General features: G+C 44.6%; 1 protein-coding gene across 1 annotated transcript in view; it reads left to right on the top strand.

Moving 5' to 3' along the window:
- The first annotated feature begins 1,904 nt into the window (after positions 1-1,904).
- The window catches only part of LOC144498780 (potassium voltage-gated channel subfamily KQT member 1), a 709,444-nt gene continuing 689,987 nt past the window's right edge, over positions 1,905-21,361 (top strand). Inside the window, exon 1 of the mRNA XM_078220448.1 lies at positions 1,905-2,275. Within this exon, the coding sequence (XP_078076574.1) occupies positions 1,905-2,275 (371 nt within the window). The remainder of the gene's footprint in view (positions 2,276-21,361) is intronic.

The following is a 21,361-nucleotide window of genomic DNA, read 5'->3' as shown; positions in this document are numbered from 1 at the left end:
CCACCAGAAGCAAAGGCCAGTGATTTCTCCCAATCGCCTCCTCAAGCCACTGAGTTGGCAAGTGAGGTGCCCAGGGTTTGAGAGCTGTCACTGTTAGAGACAGGGAGTGCTGCCGCTCTTTTACTAACAGTCTCTAACTCACACACAGAAAGACTCCCGTGTGGGTAAAGGCTCCGTCAGCAAGTGTATATTCATTCAAAACATTCAAAGACACAATAAATCTAAATTCCCCCTGTCTATACTTGCCAAAAAAAACAGGAATGGCCTAACCACTTTGTTTTAAGTTTCGTTTTTAATGCAGTTTAGTGAACGCGACTGATAAATTGGCGGAGGTGACCAGAGAGCGTCTCAGTGTGAGAGCTGTATATGATTGAGATTTGAAATATCTCCAAGTATAAACTATCCGGTGATCTTTCCCTCCCTCTCAATGTGTATATATATGTGTGTGTATTGTGTAAATGTGTACATGTGTCTGTATGTATGCGTGTATGTATTTATGTGTATTGTATGTATCTCGTGTATGTGTGTTTGTATGTGCATTTGTGTGTATGTGTGTGTATGGGTGTGTATGTGTAAGTGTGTGTCAGTGTTTATGTGTTTATATATGTGTGGATGTATAAGTGTATGAGTGTACATGTGTGTGTATATGTGTGTAGTATGTGTGTGAATACATGTTTGTGTATGTGTCTGTGCATGATGTGAAGTTGCCAGCGTTGGACTGGGTTGGGAATAGTAAGAAGTCTCACAACACCAGGTTAAAGTCCAACAGGTTTATTTGGTAGCAGGAGCTTTCGGAGCGCCGCTCCTTCATCAGGTGAGCACTCCGAAAGCTCCTGCTACCAAATAAACCTGTTGGACATTAACCTGGTGTTGTGAGACTAGTTACTGTGTCTGTGCATGTATGTGTCATGTGTATGTATGTGTTATGTGTATGTATGTGTTATGTGCGTATATATGTGTGGGTATGTATGGGTGCATGGTGTGTATGTGCCATTTGCATGTTATGTGGATGTGTGTGTATGGTGTGTATGTGTTATTGTCATATTGCCTATTATGTATATGTATGGTGTGTAAATTAATTTGCATGATGTGTATATGTGCACGGTGTGTATATGCTATTTCTATGGTGTGTGTATGTGTGTATATGTGCATGGTCTGTATGTGTTATTTGCATGATGTGTATATTTGTGTGTATGTATGGTGTGTGTTGTTTGTATGGTGTGTAAATGTGTATGTATGCGTATGGTGTGTATATTCCAAATGCATGGTCTCTATATGTGTGTATGTGTATGGTGTGTTATTTGCACAGTGTGTAAATGTATGCATATTTGCATGGTGTGTATATTTATTTGCATGATGTGTACATCTGCATGGTGTGTATATGTCATGTGTATATGTGTGTGTTGTCTATGGTCTCAGATGTCCTCAGTGTCCACAACCTAAATCTCTCCAAGTGCTGACACCGGGTTGTAAGCAGCATTCCCACCCCCTCCCTCACACAGACACACACACCTATGTCGCTCAGACACCTCTCTGCTGATGTGCTAACTGCTCACTGTCCTTGCCCACTCTGCGTTGGACTTGGATCTGAAGTCTGTCAAGGTGCTGGTATTCACCTCTGTAGCTAACTCTGTACCAATCCTGACTCTCTCAGCTGTCAGCTCCACACAGGCACACACCTGCCTCCACCAAATCTCAAAACTCATGTCCTAAGGTGCCTCTTGTCTCTCTCTCTCTCTCTGATCTGATCCTCTGGAGGTGCTGCCTATTCATGCCCATATCTGTGAGCCCATGTCCCCACTCTGTTCACTGGCATTCTCCCCTTGTCTCTCCCTCTCTCAGCCGTGCTCCGTCTGAAGAGCAGCCGCTCCAACCCGCCTGCCTGCGCCTCCCTGGCACACCCGATGTCCTCCGAAGTCAAGTCGCGATGGAGTGGCTCCGGTTCCCAGAAGAGCGGCTCGGCGCGCCGGTCGACCATGCTGGAGATGTGTGAGAACGCGCCGAGCCCCCAGTACGAGCCGGTGCCGCTGCCCCTCCAGAGGAGTAACAGCCCCGAGAGCAGCACGGAGCCCTACCCGGAGATCAGTGTCGCCGACAGGCGGGCCGAGGTCATCATCAACCCCGGCATCCCCCCCAAAGCCATCAGCCTGCCATCGCACATGTCACCTTACACCGGCCGTAAACCCTTCTTCTCCAAGGTGAACATCCAGGGCAGAACTTACAACTTCTTAGAACGGCCCACCGGCTGGAAATGTTTTATCTATCACTTCACAGTGTGAGTACCCATTTACCCTTCTCTCTGCAAAGTGCACTCAAATGCTCTGAACATTTAGGTGCTTGGGTTAAAAGTGATAAAAAGTGGCCATTCTACCAGTTCTACTTCTTGCCCCCTTGAGTTTTGAATGACAGACTCTGAGACATGTTTTGGAGTTGCATTGTGTGTGCTTAAAGAAGGGGTGTTGTTTCAAGATGTTTGCCAGTCCTTGCACATTGTAGAGTATGGATGGGATTTCTCCCAGGATAATTCTTCCTCCCCCCCCCCCTCCTCCACACCCCCCACAAAGGGTTTCTCGTTGATTTACTGCATTCCAGTACTACCCTAGACCTGTTAGCCCACCCTGTTGTGAGACCTCTATTCTGCAACTCTTAAAACGCCTTCTCGTCCTCTGGGAACTTTGCAGACATTTGACTGTACCCGGGGTTACCGGCTGTCCCACGGGAGAAAGAGGGAGAAATTGGAGCAGGGAGTGAGGGCTAACTTGTTGTGTGAACCCACTCCCCTAGCTGTTTGCGGTGGGGGTTCAGTTGGATTGGTTTGGTTTATAAAGGGGTGCTTTTATCTGTGCGTCAGTCTGCAGCGAGGACCTCATAAAATGAGATTGAGAAATGAAACAACGCGCTGAAGTTCTGCAGGGGAAAAGTTCTGGTCCTTTCCCAGTGAACCTGTCTTCTGTTGTTAAAGATTTCCTTTCGAGAAAGTGTATTCGATGGTTAATGTGGCACCAATCAAATTTTGAAAATGCGTTACTTCCAACTCTTATAAAGGGCGCGGGGGGAGGGGGGGTGGTTGGTGGGGGGACCTCAAATGTTGTTGAATGTAACCTCATTCCTAGTGCTAGGTGATGGCCCCCAAAACAGTCCCAGTGCCCGGCTTTCCCCACCAAAACTGTCCAAATGTTTCCCCTCCAATATAAATCCAAGCCCCTTCTGAAACTTCAGTCTGCTGCCAGGCATTGCACGTCACAGCAATTCGTTACAGTGAGAATCCCACGTGTGGACCGGATTCGTTTTAACCGTGCTTTATTCTTGCTGCTCTCTGAACCTCTATACACAGGGTGGAGAGTGGTGTTGGTGGGAGGGTTAGACGAGAAAGCCAAAACCTTCAATAAGAAAGAAAATTGGATCAAATCGCATGAGGAAAGTAGGGCACTGACGCTGATAACTGCATGCAAGTACTCATCATGCAAACTAGTGCCACTCCCGAGGTTAGAAATATGGCACAGACTGTAATGGGGCATTCAGTTACATGCTACAGTCCTGTGGCATCGTCTGGTTGTCGATACAAAGGTTAACAGTTGCCATCCTGTGTGTGCGAGACATGATCAAAGCAGAAATACGATTGAGATATCTTAAACATGATTGAAGTTTTAAATCATTTTATGTTGTGGCGCCCTAGCGTGAGTCTCTTGCCTTTTTAAAAAAAAGAAATACTGTACAGGACAAGATCGTTTCCCAAGGAAGAGAAGGCTGAAGGGTGATCCTTTTAAAAGGTCTACAAAGTTATGAGGAATAGACGTGGGGATTTTTTGTTCTAATTGTAGAAGAATTCAAAACCAGGGGTCAAAAGTGTAAGGTAGTCATCAATAAATCTGGTAAAGAGTTCAAGGGAAACTTCTCCTTTTCCTGAAATATACATTGCTTATAAAATTTGTGAAGTTATATTACAAATCATCTGTGACAGTAATGATCAATTTAATTAAACACAGCACATGGCATTAAAAACAGAAAATGATGGAAAAATTCAGCAAGCTTGGCAGCAATTTTGGGGGCAATTCTTTTCACTCAGAGGGTGATGAGTGTCTGGAACGAGCTGCCAGAGGTAGTAGTAGAGGCGGTACAATTTTGTCTTTTAAAAAGCATTTAGACAGTTAAATGGATAAAATGGGTATAGAGAGATAGGGGCCAAATGCGGGCAATTGGGACTAGCTTAGTGGTAAAAACTGGGCAGCCGAAGGGCCTGACTCCATGCTGTAAACCTCGATGACTCTATAATCTGTGGAGAGAGAAACAGAGTTAACATCTCAAGTCCTTATAAAACTTCTTCAGGACTACGTGGCACCTACATTTGTATTATATTTAACCATTTTGTAATATATGCCGTCCAAGGGTTGCCTTGGTTCCAGCTACACAGCATATTATGGTAGGAGGGCTCGAAGTTGTGGCCTTTCCCCATTGAGGCTTTGTGGTAGCTGTATCCCTCATCTACATGCTTCGGAATATGCCAGATATCAAAACTTGGTCATGGACAGCCCCTTGTCTTGGAAATTTAGCACGTTTCATCCATTTCAAGCAGTGCTTGATGTTTGTCTTGGTGTGTGTCCCTGGGGACTGTCTATAGGGCACAGAATCTTGTGTTGCAAAGCTGCTAGGGATGAACTTCAGCACACTCCGGAAGGAGGTGGGCCACAGTCGTTTCCCCAGTTACAGCTGCTTTTAAGGGCAGCTTGAAGTGGTGCTGAGACTTGAGTGTTCAAGCAGGATCTGATATGTAGGGCCTTTCTCACTAGCAGCTAAGCCAAGAGGGAGATGGTGGCATCATGGTAATGTTGCTGGACTAGTAATCCAGAGGCCCCGGCTAATTTTCTGAGGTGGGTTCAAATCCCACCATGACAGCTGGCAGAACTTAAATTCAATTAATAAAATCTGGAATATAAAGCTAGTCTCAGCAATAATGAAACTATCATTGATTGTCATAAAAGAAACACATCTGGTTCACTAATGCCATTTAGGGAGTCAGTTCAAGGGCAACTAGATCGGGCAACAAATACTGGCCTTGTCAATTACACCCACATCCCATGAAAGATTGGGGGGAGGGGTGGTCTACAGCTTGGTGCTTGTTTGAAAGTTCTGGTGATTAGATATTTGCTAAATAATTTAGACAGTCTGCTCACGGAACCATCCAACAGGATCCATCATTTCCTTTTTCTACAGAGAAAAATGGAACTTGCTGTCGCATGGAATAGTTGGTGTGAATAACACAGGGAAGTTAGATATTGACATGAGGGGGAAGGGAATCTGAGGCTATTCTAATTGGATTGGATCAAGTAAGGTGGCTGGAGGCAGCTATAAAGTGTAAACACCATCAGTGACCTGTTAGGCTGAATGGATTGTTTCTGTGCTGTAAATTCTATAACACCGTTGGATAGTGCAGTGAGTCTGATGCCTTGTTGCTACTGCAACTTGCCCAGTAACTCTTCAACCAGACACATTATAATAACCTCAGCTTTAACTTCAAGCCTGTTATATTGTGTGTGCATGCGTGTGTGTGGAAAACACACAAGACAAACTTAGAAATGTGATAAGAGTCTTTGCTATTCCTCATGGCATGCGATGAACTAAAACCCAATATCAGTGCTACAACTCCAGTTTAGTTGAAATTGTGAGAGAACTCTTTCCTTCTCAATACCTGCTATTGGTTGAGAGAACACTTGCCAAAAATAGGACTCTGAAATACTGTGTGGATGTGTTATGTCAGAGATTCCTACCACGTCCCCCTCTTTCCCTCCACCATAACTTGCAGAATGCTTTAAGGAATGCGGGGTTAAGCTATGAGCGCTCTTAAACCTGACAAGTGTCATTGCTTTATAACACACTCTGGCCTATTACGTTATCCCTCACGCAGTAACATTTCCATTCACTTTGTCAAGACACCACACGTGTCTGTTACAGACAGATTTATTATCCTGTTATATGCAAAGTGAATACGTGCATAGTGTGCAAAGGAAAATGTCCCTTTCGAGTTCCAGTACTGCCATAACCAGGGTGAATGTTGTGTTTGAATTGAAAATCTTCTTGTTTCAAATGAGGCAACTGCAGCCATGTGAATGTGTTCCAAGATATACTTCTGATGTATCTCATGACTTTGATTGGAAAAGTTTATTTCAGGAGCTGGCTGAGATTAAGCATTTTGTTGAAGGTCAAGCCAGGAATACGGAGGAAAGCACAGGATTTCTTTGCCACTGACTGGGACTATATGTCTTGACTCCTTGCTCTTTAATAAACTTTCAATGGTCCCACCGTCATTGGCCCAAGTGATGTGAGACTTGTCAGTGTGTTTTGCCTTGCTGTGTGACTGTGAGTCCGATTCTCACCCAACATGTGTAACTTTCAGCAGCAGCAGCACAGACTGTCAGCTGTGGCCCAACTGGTAGGATTCTCACTTCTTGCATCAGGATGGTCGTGAGTTTAAATTCTAGGCTGGCACTCGAGGACAATTACTCACTGAGATGCTACTTTTAGGATGGCTTCATCTGCGCTCTCTCAGAGGGACCTAAGCGTTAGTTTGAGGAGGAAGGGAGTTATCTCTGGTGTCCTGGCCAATATTAATCCCTCAATCGACATCACTAAAAACAGATATCACGTTGCTGTTTGTGAGAGCCTCTTAGTCTCTGTTTCTTACATTACAACAAGTGACGCTTCAAAAAAGTGCTCCCTTGCAATGCAAAGTGCTATGGGTCGACCTGAAATCATCAGCAGCGCTATACAAATGCAAGTCTTTATTTGAAGGGCCATCCAGACTCGAAACATCGTGTGGGCAGCACGGTGACACAGTGGTTAGCACTGCTGCCTCACTGCTCCAGGAACCCCGTTTCAATTCCGGCCTCATGTCACTGTCAGTGTGGAGTTTGCACTTTCTCCCTGTGTCGACTAATCCTCGCTAGCCTGGTCCTATCTCTTCCAGAAGCACCATGTTACCGGAGTTCGATGGGTTATGCATCTGTCAGCCCCAGGTGCTGAGTTAGAAACATAGAAACCCTTCAGTGCAGAAGGAGGCCATTTGGCCCATTGAGTCTGCACTGACAACAATCCCACCAAGGCCCTATTCCCGCAACATATTTACCTCACTAATCCCTTTGACCTACGCATCCCGGGACACTAAGGGGCAATTTAACATGGCCAATGCACCTAACTGAATACAACCACAGGAGGCTGTGTCAAGTCCTGGCAATGAACTTTCCCCTCCACCATCCACCCTGTGGGGAGCAAAACAAAGTCAGCGGGAAAGTCAATCCAAACCTAATCTCATACTCCTATTTGAATTTGACATCTCAATGTTAAACAGTGTTGCTAAGGATAACAGCCAACACAGCCAGAGCAAACAATGTGTTCATGAAGAGGAGTGGCTGCACCTGAAGTAGCTGGAAATTTGGAAGAGCAGAAAGTAAGGAACTTTGTCCGGCGACCCCTGAAGTGACTTCAGCTGCCTCGCTGTTTGCAGAGAACTGTGCGCCCCTCTTTCCTCCAGCACAGGTTGATCGCAATGTCCTCTGAATGGACGGCAACAGAATAAGAGCTGCAGCAGACACCGGCTATGAGCTTTTGATTAAGAGCAAGCATGGCAAATCCAGCAAGGGAACAAGACCTTTTAATAATAGAGGAGCTTGGTGCATTTTAAAATGAGGTTGGTCGAATAAGCTCTATCGATACAATTTTGTTTTTTTAAAAAGCATTTAGACAGTTACATAGGTAAGGTGGGTAGAAAAGGATATGGGCCAAACACAGGATTGGGACTAGCTTAGTGGTTAATAAAAAGGGCAACATGGACAATTTGGGCCGAAGGGCCTGTTTCCATGCTGTAAACCTCTATAACTCTAAGCAATGTCACTGTTTTGTTTGGCAGAAGATTTGCTGGTTCCAGAATAGGGTTATTTTTGTAAATGTCGGAGTGACCTTTGTTCAGAAATTAAAGCTGGAAAACACTCAGCTGGCCAGGCAGCATCTGTGAAGAAAGAAACAATGAACCATTCAGGCCAATAATCTCTTCATCCCAACTAAACCAGGCTGCAGGTGAACAGCAGGTGGAGGGCTAGAGTTAAAGAGAAAGGGCTGGTCAGTTGAGGAGCAGGAGCCAGTAAATGCTAAATATGGTGGTGCAAGGCCAGAGGAGCTGATAATGAGCCAAGCATCAAAACAAAAGATAGACCCAGGGGAAGTGTAACGTTCCTTGGAGAAGAAGCACTGAAGGTAGAAAGGGCACAGAATATATTAGAGTGACTTGGTAGCGACACACCAGCTAAGTCCTAAAGTATATCGCTGCCATATTTGGTCTATGGCTGGCAGTGAGCGAACCAACAAGAGGGAAAAGTCTATTTGACCACACCCTCACTGATTTACCTGTCACAGATACATCTGTCCATGACAGTATTGGTAGGAGAGACCACCGCACACTCATAGAAATCATCATAGAAACCCTACAGTGCGGAAGGAGGCCATTCGGCCCATCAAGTCTGCACTGACCACAATCCCACCCAGGTCCTACCCCCACATATTTTATCCGCTAATCCCTCTAACCTACGCATCTCAGGACTCTAAGGGGCAATTTTTAACCTGGCCAATCAACCTAACCTGCACATCTTTGGACTGTGGGAGGAAACCGGAGCACCTGGAGGAAACCCACGCAGACTCCTTGTGGAATTGAGTCCCATCTTCACATTAAGGGTACCACTCCCCACCCCCCACCCGCCCCCCCCACCCACTGTGATGTGATTCACTATCACCATGCTATATGGAATAGAATCATAGAATCCTACAGTGCAGAAGGAGGCCATTCAGCCCATTGAGTCCACACTAACCACAATCCTATTCAGGCCCTATCCCCATAACCTCATGCATTTACTCTAGCTAGTCCCCCTGACAGTAAGGGGCAATTTAGCATGGCCAATCAACCTAACCCGCACATCTTTGGACTGTGGGAGGAAACCGGAGCACCCAGAGGAAACCCACGCAGACATGGGGAGAATGTGCAAACTCCACACAGACAGTCATCCAAGCAAGGAATCGAACTCGGGTCCTTGGCGCTGTGAGGCAGGGATGCTAACCACTGTGTTACCGTGCCGCCTTAGATCAGAATAGACTCAGAACAGATCTGGAAACTCTAAACTGGGTATCCATGAGGCTGTGGGCCATCAGCAGCAGCAGAATTGCATTCAACCACAATCTGTAGTCTCATGGCTTGGCGTATCCCCCACTCTACCATCACCACTAAGCCAGGGGATCAACCCTAGTTCAATGGAGAGTGCAGGAGGGCATCCACACCAGGCACAATTAAAATTCAGGTGTTGGCCTGTGAAGATACAACACAGGACTACAGACGTGCTGAATAGTGGAGGCAGCAAGTGATAGACAGTGCTAAGCGATCCCACAGCAAATGATCAGATCTCAGCTCTGCAGTCCTGCCACATCCAGTCGTGCGTGAATTATGGTGCACAATTAAACAACTCACTGGAGGAGGAGGTTCCACAAACTCACCATCTCACTGCAAAAAACAAGGCAGCTGCAACCAACTTCAGCCAGAAGTTTAAAGTTTACAGTTTATTTATTAGTGTCACAAGGTAGGCTTTCATTAAAACTGCAACAAAGTAACTGTGAAAATCCTCTAGTCACTATCTAGTCACCTTCTGTACTGTAGGGATTCTATGACTACACTTCGGCGCCTGTTCGGGTACAATGAGGTAGAATTTAGCATGGCCAATGCACCTAACCAGCATGTCTTTTGGACTGTGGGAGGAAACCGGAGCACCGGAGGAAACCCATGCAGACACGGGGAGAACGTGCAGCCTCCACACAGACAGCGACCCAAGACGGGAATCAAACCTGGTCCCTGGCGCTGTGAGGCAGCAGTGTCAACCACCGTGCCGCCCGTAAATGCTGAAGTGCCAAGTTATGATCCTTGAGGCTTCTTCCTCCAAAAAGACTTCCCTCTCCATCCCCAAAAATCTATCCTGGGTAAGGAGGGAAATCATGATGTGGAGATGCCGGCGTTGGACTGGGGTAAACACAGTAAGAAGTTTAACAACACCAGGTTAAAGTCCAACAGGTTTATTTGGTAGCAAAAGCCACACAAGCTTTCGGAGCTGCAAGCCCCTTCTTCAGGTGAGTGGGAATTCTGTTCACAAACAGAGCATATAAAGACACAAACTCAATTTACATGAATAATGGTTGGAATGCGAATACTTACAACTAATCAAGTCTTTAAGAAACAAAACAATGTGAGTGGAGAGAGCATCAAGACAGGCTAAAAAGATGTGTATTGTCTCCAGACAAGACAGCCAGTGAAGCCCACGGATAACCTCACGATGCTCCACTTCTCCAGCTTCCACCCTAAACACGTTAAAGAAGCCATCCCCTACGGACAAGCCCTCCGTATATACAGGATTTGCTCGGATGAGGAGGATCGCAACAGACACCTCCAGACGCTGAAAGATGCCCTCATAAGAACAGGATATGGCGCTCGACTCATTGATCAACAGTTCCAACGCGCCACAGCGAAAAACCGCACCGACCTCCTCAGAAGACAAACACGGGACACAGTGGACAGAGTACCCTTCGTTGTCCAGTACTTCCCCGGAGCGGAGAAGCTACGGCATCTCCTCCGGAGCCTTCAACATGTCATTGATGAAGACAAACATCTCGCCAAGGCCATCCCCACACCCCCACTTCTTGCCTTCAAACAGCCGCACAACCTCAAACAGACCATTGTCCGCAGCAAACTACCCAGCCTTCAGGAGAACAGTGACCATGACACCACACAACCCTGCCACAGCAACCTCTGCAAGACGTGCCGGATCATCGACACAGATGCCATCATCTCACGTGAGAACACCATCCACCAGGTACACGGTACATACTCTTGCAACTCGGCCAACGTTGTCTACCTGATACGCTGCAAGAAAGGATGTCCCGAGGCATGGTACATTGGGGAAACTATGCAGACGCTGCGACAACGGATGAATGAACACCGCTCGACAATCACCAGGCAAGACTGTTCTCTTCCTGTTGGGGAGCACTTCAGCGGTCACGGGCATTCGGCCTCTGATATTCGGGTAAGCGTTCTCCAAGGCGGCCTTCGCGACACACGACGGCGCAGAGTCGCTGAGCAGAAACTGATAGCCAAGTTCCGCACACATGAGGACGGCCTCAACCGGGATATTGGGTTCATGTCCCACTATTTGTAACTCCCACAGAGTTTCACTGGCGGTCTTGTCTGGAGACAATACACATCTTTTTAGCCTGTCTTGATGCTCTCTCCACTCACATTGTTTTGTTTCTTAAAGACTTGATTAGTTGTAAGTATTCGCATTCCAACCATTATTCATGTAAATTGAGTTTGTGTCTTTATATGCTCTGTTTGTGAACAGAATTCCCACTCACCTGAAGAAGGGGCTTGCAGCTCCGAAAGCTTGTGTGGCTTTTGCTACCAAATAAACCTGTTGGACTTTAACCTGGTGTTGTTAAACTTCTTACTAAGGAGGGAAACACAGTAAGAAGTCTCACAACACCAGGTTAAAGTCCAACAGGTTTATTTGGTAGCAAAAGCCACTAGCTTTCGGAGCGCTGCCCCTTTGTCGGGTAAGTGGGAGTTCTGTTCACAAACAGGGCATATAAAGACACAAACTCAATTTACAAAATAACTACAAATTAACCTGTGCTTAACACTCTCTCCACTCACATTATCTGTATCTTTAAGACTTGATTAGCTGTAAAGACTTGCATTCCAACCATTATTTTGTAAATTGAGTTTGTGTCTTTATATGCCCTGCTTGTGAACTGAACTCCCACTTACCTGACGAAGGTGCAGCGCTCCGAAAGCTAGTGGCTTTTGCTACCAAATAAACCTGTTGGACTTTAACCTGGTGTTGTGAGACTTCTTACTGTGTTTACCCCAGTCCAACGCCGGCATCTCCACATAAGGAGGGAAAGCCAGGCTGAAAGGCAGACACCTGCTCCAACACCCACTTTCATACAAATTCCACCCAGGCCAAATTGGAGTGTGAACTACTAGAGGTGAACGTAAGGTCAGTGTCAGTTAAACCCAATTCCTTATCTTGGCCTTGGTCCCCTCCCCCACTCCTGGTGACCAGGACTTGGGGCCTAGTCTCTCTCTCTCTCTACTTAAAACAAAACAAAGCAGGTTTTATTAGTTTGCTCTACAGCTTGGCATTTTTTAATGGTCATTTTCATTTGTTACACATTTTTTTTACATTATTATTTTGCTGGTTTGACATTACTTTATTTTGCTTAGCAAATTGCTTCTGTTTTCTTCATACCTTAATTTAGCTTTTCCAAATTCATGTTTAATGTCTCAACTAGATCTCAGTTGCTGCTGGGTTTCTTGCTGCAAGGAATGGGAGGTTTACAAGAAGTTTGATTGCTTTATGTGGAGCTGCCAAAAGGGGTTATTTTTGCTCCAATAGAAACGGGAAGTGTTTAAAAGTTCAGCATGTTTGGGCACATCTGTGCAGAGAGAAACGGAGGTCAGTGAGTCGGAGGTCAGAACTATTTCTGATTGCAAACCTCAAACATTGACTCTGTTTCTCTCTCCCCTGGTGCTGCCTAGTCTACTGATCATTTTCCAGAATTTTCTGTTGATATCCAGATTTTCAGCATCTGCAGTTCTTTGCTGTCCTGTTATCTTTTTATTCATTGAAGGGATGTGGGTGTCGCTGGCCAGCATTTATTGCCCATCCCTGAGGGCATTTAAGAGTCAACTACATTGCTGTGGGTCTGAATTCACATGTAGGCCAAATGAGGGCAACAGATTTCCTTCCCAAAAGGACAACAGCGAACCAGATTTTACAACAATCAACAATGGCTTCCTGGTCATCATTAGGCTTCGAATTCCAGATGTTTATTGAATTCAAATTTCACCATCTGCCTTGGTAGGATTCGAACTTGGGTCCTCAGAACATCACCCTGGGTCTCTGGATTACTAATCCTGTAGCAATACCACTACTGGGCATTTTTAAGCGTGGTTAGCTTCAATATAAAATGCAAATATATTTATCACTCAATGTAATGTTTATGTTATGTTTTCAAAATCCACTTATGTGGTTAGAAATGGAACACGAAGTAGGGATGCCATCCTACCCACTTAAACGTTCTAATGTCTCTGGGACATTTAAACTTACCGGAATCTGGTATCTGGTGCTATAAAAAGGGATTGTAGCTTGGCTTCCCATGATGATCTTGCACTGTGAGGAAGGACTCCCTGAACAGGTCTAGTCCATATTTCTGAGGAGACCTGGTTCAGAAATCCAGGTGAGAAATGCGGAGCTCCAATACAATAAGTAGGTGTTGAGTGGCAATCCATAGGTGATTCAGCCCAGTATGTCACTGTTAGTTCAGGATGTTCTCATTTGTGTAGGATTGTTGTTTGCTGTGCTTGTGAGGTTCAATTCTTTTACATGTTACTGACTGGATATTGTATAGCATCATCTTCAAAGAAGCAGAGCTGGTTGTTTAGGATGAATAACCAATTTGTGGATAATTATCCAACAAAGCTGTGGTTGTAAAGTTGGAAATACTGTAACCTAAGCTTTCAATGGATTTTATCAATAGCGGCATAAAGTACAATAGCCAAGAAGTTTTGCTAAACCTATATAAAACAGTTTGACCTTACTGGGACTATGGTTCCCAAATCTGGGCACCCAAATGATATGAGGGGAGGGTTAAGGGGGAGAGGTGGATAAGAGCCCACAAATAGGAGAAGCACCAGGGTCCTTGATTTCTCTCTCTGGTCCTGCCTGGACATATAAATACTGTGGTTACAAGAGCAGGTCAGAAGCTGGGACTTCTGCGGTAAGTACTTACCCTCCGACTCCCCAAAGCATCTCCATCATCCACAAGACATAAGTTTAGAGTGTGATGGAATACTCTCACTCGCCTGGGTGAGTGCAGCCCCAACAACTCAAGAAGCCATAATAAAGCAGCCCACTTGATTAGCACATTATCCATTCACATAAACATTCACTTCCTCCAGCACTGGTGCACAGTGTCAGCAGTATGTAAAAGATGCACTGCAGCAACTCACCAAGGGTCCTTCGAGAGCACCTTCCAAAACTGTGACCTCTACCACCAAGAAGGACAAGGGCAGCAGATGCAAGGGAACAGCACAACCTGCAAGTTCCCCTCCAAGGCAGGCACCATCCTGACTTTGTCCCTTCACCATATTTGGCTAAAATCCAGGACCTCCTTTCCTAATAACACTGGGGGAGTAGTGACACCAGAAGGACTGGAACAGTTCAGGAAGGCTGTTCTCCAGCACTTTCTCAAAGGCAATGAGGGATGAGCAACAAATGCTGGCCTGACCAACAACTCTTCACTTCGTATGAAAGAAATAAAAAAAACTCCTAAATTCATCCATCATTTCACCACCTGTATCTCTGACGTCTTTGGCCACTCCTCATTGGCTTTTCATCCTCTAACATATAGGCAAGATGGAGCAGGAGGAGACCACATGGCCTGTCAAGCCTGCTCCACCCTTCAATACAATCCTGGCTGACCTTGGGCTTCAACTCCACTTTCCTGCATACTTTTCATTTTATAAATTTTATTTTATTTACTCTCCATTCTATTTTCCACATTTCCCTCTATGACGTCTTTCTGTCCTCCATCTGAAAGTTCACCCAGCCACACCTCATTGCTCACCCCTTCTGAATCTGGGAATGAGATAGCCCCTTCCCATCTACTCCACCCCATCAGGCTCAAGTCATTGCAGCTTGCTCACTTGAAATCTCTGCTCAAGTCTCCTGAGCCCCTGCAAACAGTTTTCTTTTACCATCAACGGGAATTACCACAAAGAGAAAAGTCGTGAGGTGACACGCTTGTGGGTTTCAGCTAAGCATGATGCAGGTTTATTTAAGAGATGTTGCTTGTTCTGGGCTCCACAAGAAAGAACCCTCAAAACCCCACAAATCTCACTTTTTTTGTTATTTCTTCATAAGACATGGTGTCGCTGGCTGAGCCAGCATTTATTGCCCATCCCTAGTTAACCTTGTTCAGAGGGCAATTGAGAGTCAACCACATTGCTGTGGCTCTGGAGTCACATGTAGGCTAGACCAGATAAGGAAGGCAGATTTCCTTCTCTAAAGGACATTAGTGAACCAGATGGGTTTTTCTGATAATCGACAATGGTCATCAACAGATCCTTAATTCCAGATTTTTTTTTGAATTTAAATTCCACCATCTGCCGTGGTGGGATTCAAACCCAAGTCCCCAGAACATTTGCTGAGTTCCTGGATTAATAGTCAAGCGATAGGTGGTATGGTGGCACAGTAGTTAGCACTGTTGCCTCACAGCGCCAGGGACCCAGGTTCGATTCCTGGCTTGGGTCACTGTCAATGCAGAGTCTGCTCATTCTCCCGTGTCTGCGTGGGTTTCCTCCGGGTGCTCCAGTTTCCTTCCACAATCTGAAAGACGTGCTGGTTAGGTGCATTGGCCATGCCAAATTCTCTCTCAGTGTACCTGAACAGGCACCGGAGTGTGGTGACTCAGGGATTATCACAGTAACTTCATTGCAGTGTTAATGTAAGCCTACTTGTGACACTAATGAATAAATAAATAAATAATACCACTCGGCCGTCACCTCTACTTATATCACAACAGATCTCATGATGTTAGATAAGAAACCATTTTAAATATGTAACAGCCATCTTCTAAAGGCTCCTCAGGACCCATCTCTGTGATCACTAATCCAAATTTTTTTCCCAACTCCAACTCTTGTGCTGACTTGCAAACCACTTTGGGGAGGGTAGTACCTCATGGTGTCCCACTGTTGCTCGCCGAGTTTTAATTAGCACGATTGGTTAAAAAAATGAATGAATAAAGATCATTTTGGATGCAATAACTAGAAAGAGTAAAAGTCAATAAAAATAAAAAGTTTTGCTGACTTCAATAGGCTGATCGGTACGATAACACATTCGCAGTGATTCCCAGCATCAGCAGCATGAGGGGAGCAAGAGATGCTGTAGAGATAACATTTTTGTACTGGCAGTAATGCCAATTTATTAACCTCACCAGTAACTTACAATCAAGCACTACATTCACTAAAAGAATAGAGAGTTAGATTTGAAGAGGGGTAGATCGGTAAAGAGTAAGAAAGGAATAGAAAGATTGCACACATGCCATAGAGTGGGAGGACAAGTGTTGACTGTAATACATATTGAATGTGTTGATTGTATTCCTATGCTACACAGTTTCCCAGTCTGAATATGCTCCCATTGACAGACATCGAGGCCTCCTTTATGATTCCTAATATATAAATCTCATCGGCTTTTCCTCTATCCCCCCCACCCCCACCCCGCCTCCATTTTTCCTTCATTATTTCTTCTTGACTATCCACTTCAGGAATCTGTTTGGAAGAAGCGTGGAGAGGAGCGAGGACTGTTTGTTTTGAAAAATACATCAGTGCTAAGTAAATTAGTAAAAAAAAACTCAGTGGAATCGATTGAAGAAAGAAGTAAAAACAAATCCTTCACTGGATAGACACGCACATAAATTCAGTTGTGTCTCCACTGATCTGTGCTTAAAGTGAGAGCCAATACCATTTCTAGAGGAGGATGCAGATACATCTCGGACAGAAAGAAAAGCTGCGCAGATGTAGGAGAATACACAGCAACAAAAATAAAAATTGCCAAAGTTGATGAGGGACAAAAAGACAACAGGGATTCAGGGAAGTTCACCATAAAACAAATGCCAAATGGAAAAATGTTAATAAAACAACATAAATTAATAGGTGTGCACTTACTCGGGGGGGAGGGGGGGGTGGTGCGGGGGGTGGTGAGAGGCTCCTTCACTTAAATGGTCAATTTACAGAGACTAGGCAGAACAGGGATTCACTTTTACTCCATATGTTACACTAGTGAGCTGATCTCGCAGCGAACAGATAGAGCAATGCACATGCCAAGAACTGCAGAATTGGAACTCTTGCCCAGTCTTGTAATCAAATCATGGACAAACAGCTCTGTCCTTGTGTGACACACCAGTGCATGTACAGACAGTATTTTTCAATAGTAGTTCGGTTTTTTTAACTAGTTTGTCAGTGTGTCAGCTGTTATCTAAGTGGCAAGAAGAGGTAATTTGCCACTAATTTGTCATAGCTGTAAGATCGTCACAAAGAAATCCAATAAGGGATTCAAGAAAAATGTATTTACCCACAGATTAGTACAGGTAAATAACATTAAAGGACAAACTAGGTAAGTTCAGGAGGGAGAAAAGAATAGAAGGCTATGCTGATAAGATTAGATGAAATATGAACACAAGGGCAGGGAATGCTGGAAAATCTCAGCAGGTCTGACAGCATCTGTGGAGAGAGAGATCTGATGAAGGGTCATCCAGACTCGAAATGTTGGCTCTATTTTCTCTCTCCACAGATGCTATCAGACCTGTTGAGATTTTCTAGCATTTTTGTTCCAATTCCAGCATCCACAGTAATTTGCTTTTATTTTAGATGAAAGATGGTTGGATGAAGCTCATGTGAAACCAGCATAGACCAGATGGGCAGAATTATCAATTTCTGTGTTGTGAATTCTGTCATTTCTGAAAATTCTTTGTCTGGAGGCACAGAATGTTACTGGGGTACAGTTACACAGACTGTGGTAACTCCTTGGTGTCTTACAATGACACCTTGCATTTCAGAAACATAATCTGACCAAACAATTGACACTGAGCCAAAGAAAGTGACAGTAGGACAATGACCAAACACTAGCTCAAAAAGTTGGATGTTAAGGAAGAACATAAAGGAGGAGAGAGTCAGGGAGCGAAAAGGGTTGGCAAAAGAATTGCAGAGCTTTGGGTTTGGACTGATGGTATGGCAGCCAATAGGGTAGGTGAAGGAAACTGAGAATGCATAAGAGGCCAGAGCTGGAGAGTGCAGATTGAAGGACTGGAGAAGAGAAGGGAAAGGAAACACAATGGTAATATTGAGCATAAAAATATTAAATTGGAGGGTTTGATGGACTAAGAGCGTCAAGCTGATGGGTGACCATAAGATATAGGAGCAGAATTAGGCCATTCGGCCCATCGAGTCTGCTCCGCCATTCAATCATGGCTGATATGATTCTCATCCTCATTCTCCTGCCTTCTTCCCGTAAGCCTTGATCCCCTTATTGATCTAGAACCTATCTATCTCTGTCTTAAAGATGCTTAATGCCCTGGCCTCCACAGCCTTCTGTGGCAATGAATTCCACAGATTCACCACCCTCTGGCTGAAGAAATTCCTCCTCATCTCAATTTTAAAGGTGCGTCCCTTCACTCAGAGGTGTGCCCTCGAGTTCTAGACTCTCCCACTAGTGGAAACATCCTCTCCACATCCACTCTATCTAGGCCTCTCAGCATTCTGTTCATGAACTGGACTTGCTGCAAGTTTCATACTTACAGACTGATTTTGGATGATTTCAAGTTTGTGGGAGGATGGAAGTTGGGAGGCCTTTAAGAGGCATCTGGATGGGTACATGAATAGGGAGGGATATGAACCGAGTTAGAGCAGAGGTTCTTTTTAGTTTAATTAGGGCACCATGATTGACACAGACTTGGTGGTGAGCCGAAGGGCCTGTTCCCGTGCTGTACTATTCTTTGTACTTTGTTCTTTGAGAGCTTGGAATAGTCAAATTTGAAGGTAACAAAATCATGGAAGAGGTTTTCAGCAGCAGATGGGCGGTGGTAGGAATGGAGATGGGTAATATTATGAAGGAGCCAGTCTTTATCTTTGGGACAAGATAACAGAGTCTCAGTGAACTATTCGACCCTGGAGGCTCCACTGTAAATAAAACACTTGCATTCTTCTTGCGCCCCTTGTGACTGTTGGCCATCCCAAAGAGTTTACAGCCAATTAAGTATTTTAGTCAGTGCAGTCACTGTTGTAATGCGGAAAGTGCGTTAGACAATTTGTCTACAGCAATTTACCATAAGCAGGAATGTGACATTAGGAGGGATTTTCCAGCACCGGAAGATGCCGCCAGCGGCAACAGCTAGAAAATCCCAGCCATTGACCAAATAATCTGTTATTTGCAATGTTGATTGAGGGGGTAAATGCTGGTCAGAACATTGGGAATAACTCCTCTGCTCTTAGGCAAGATAATGTCACGGGACCTTTCACATCCATCTGACAAGGGAGGCAAGGCTATAGTTTAAAGTTTCATCCAAAAGCCTGCACCTCCAACAATGCAGCACTCCCTCAGGATAACTGCAATGTGTACGTTTGAGTCCTATAGTGTGAGTTGAGCTCACAACCTTCTGATTCTGAGGCAAGAGTGCTTCCGACTGAGCCACAGCTGACAGTGTTCCCCGGCTTGTCTTTGCTCAATGTCCACACATACACATTTCACAAGATAGCAATAAGAAATGGGAAACTTTTTCGTACCCCTGAGCCAAGTAGGAACTTGTATTTTACTGACTGAATGCTGGCATATACATGAATGCTCAAGGTCTATCAAGAGTCATTCGCCACAAGTAAGGCTTGTTAATTTCAATTTTAAAGTTTACAACGATGTAACCTGAAGCAGTTATGTATTCTTTATTATTCTATTTTAATTAAACACACTTTGATTGTTGATGGTGGCTGTCACTGAACAGTCTTGATTACAGGAAGAGCCCCTAGCTCTGCTGTTAAAATTAAAGAGAGGAACATTTGCATTGCTGTAGTGCCTTTCACAATTTCAGCAGGTTCTGAAGGAACTTACAACCATTTAAGTAATTTTGAAGTGTAGTCACTTCTGTAATGTAGGTGCAGCTACGAGGTCTCTCAAGTAACAAGGGGATATTGTTCAGATAATCTGATTCAGTGATATTTGTTGAGGGAATTTGCCCAGGAAATAGAGAAGTCCCCTGCTCTTCTTAAAAATAATGCCACAGAGATGCAAAAATGTTCACCTGACTGACCAGAGGGGGCCTGGTTTAATGTCTCATTGAAAAGACAGCATTTCTGACAGTGCAGCACTCCCTCAGTACTACATTAAGTTGCTGGCCTAGATTATTTGCAAATGTGTTATGAGAAAAAACTTTTTCACACAATGAGTGGTCCGTGTCTGGAATGCACTGTCTGGAAGTGCGGCGGAGGCAGGTTCAGTCGAGGCATTCAAGAGGACCTTAGATGATTATTTGAATAGAAACAATGTGTAGGGGGACAGGAAGAAGGCAGGAGAATGACACTCAGTTATAGTGCTCATTTGGAGAGCTGGTGCAAATATGATGGGCCAAATGGCCTCCTTCTGTACCATAGCAATTCTGTGACAGATTGTGTGCCCAAGTCTCTGAAGCATGACTCACGTCCATAACTTTCAGACTCTGTGATAGGAGTGCCACTATAAAGCAAAGACTGACAAACTCAGGACCTGAGCCCCCATTTTAGATTGATGCTCTAATGTAGTACTGACAGAGTGCTGCATTACTGAACATGCTGATGTTCAGGTAAACTGAAATCTCAACTGGCTGTTCCATTGGCAGTATTTGTAAAAGGGCGGGGGGGGGGGGGCGGGGGTGGGAGAGCTCATGTCCTGGCCAACACGATGCTCTCAAACAACACCAGCAGTAATAGATTAATTGGCCATTCATTTCATTTTGCTTGTGGGGTCTTAATGTGTTTTCCTGCACAAAAATAAGCTTGCATTATTAAGCATGTATTGCAATGTCCTGAGGACATGATTGTGATTTATACTCAATGAATTACATTTTGAGATGCAGCTACTGTTACTTTGGGCGTTTGTTATATAATATCCGTCTCTACCTGTCAAAGTCATTAATTTATGAAGTGTTCTTCATACTTCTTAGGGGTGTTTGCACAGTATAGACTACTGCAAAAATTGCATTTTCTTTGGAGGAAAGTCAAGATAATATACCCTATTGGTGCCACATAAAGGTCTAATCCCATTCCATCATCCTGGGATTCCTTTAACATGATTCCAATCCAATCTATCCAATACGGCTGATTTTCCGCACAGGCATGATGACTTCCTGTGAACCCTAGAACCCATTCTTGGGTTCCTCTTCTTCCTTCCATACATACTGTCCCTCGGTGACATACGCCAGAATTCTACCACCTCGCCCGCCATGGAATCGGAGCGGGTGAGGGGCGGACAATGGAAATGTCTGTTGACCTCGGGGTAAAATTTCCAGTCTCGCTCGAGCGGGGCCATAAAGTCCCGAATGTAATCTTCAGGTACAGAGATCAACTTTTTGTCTGACATACATTCACAGAATGAAATGCAATTTTCCCAAGCTCAGTGGTGGAAAGACCAATCCTGCCACAAAATGTAAAGGCAAAATACTGCGGATGGTGGAATCTGAAACAAAACCACAATGTTCACAC

Source organism: Mustelus asterias, chromosome 9 (assembly GCF_964213995.1).
Source record: "Mustelus asterias chromosome 9, sMusAst1.hap1.1, whole genome shotgun sequence".
In the NCBI taxonomy this organism is placed as follows: domain Eukaryota; kingdom Metazoa; phylum Chordata; class Chondrichthyes; order Carcharhiniformes; family Triakidae; genus Mustelus; species Mustelus asterias.
The sequence above is the reverse complement of the archived record's forward strand: the minus strand, read 5'-3'. Positions and strand labels throughout refer to the sequence as shown.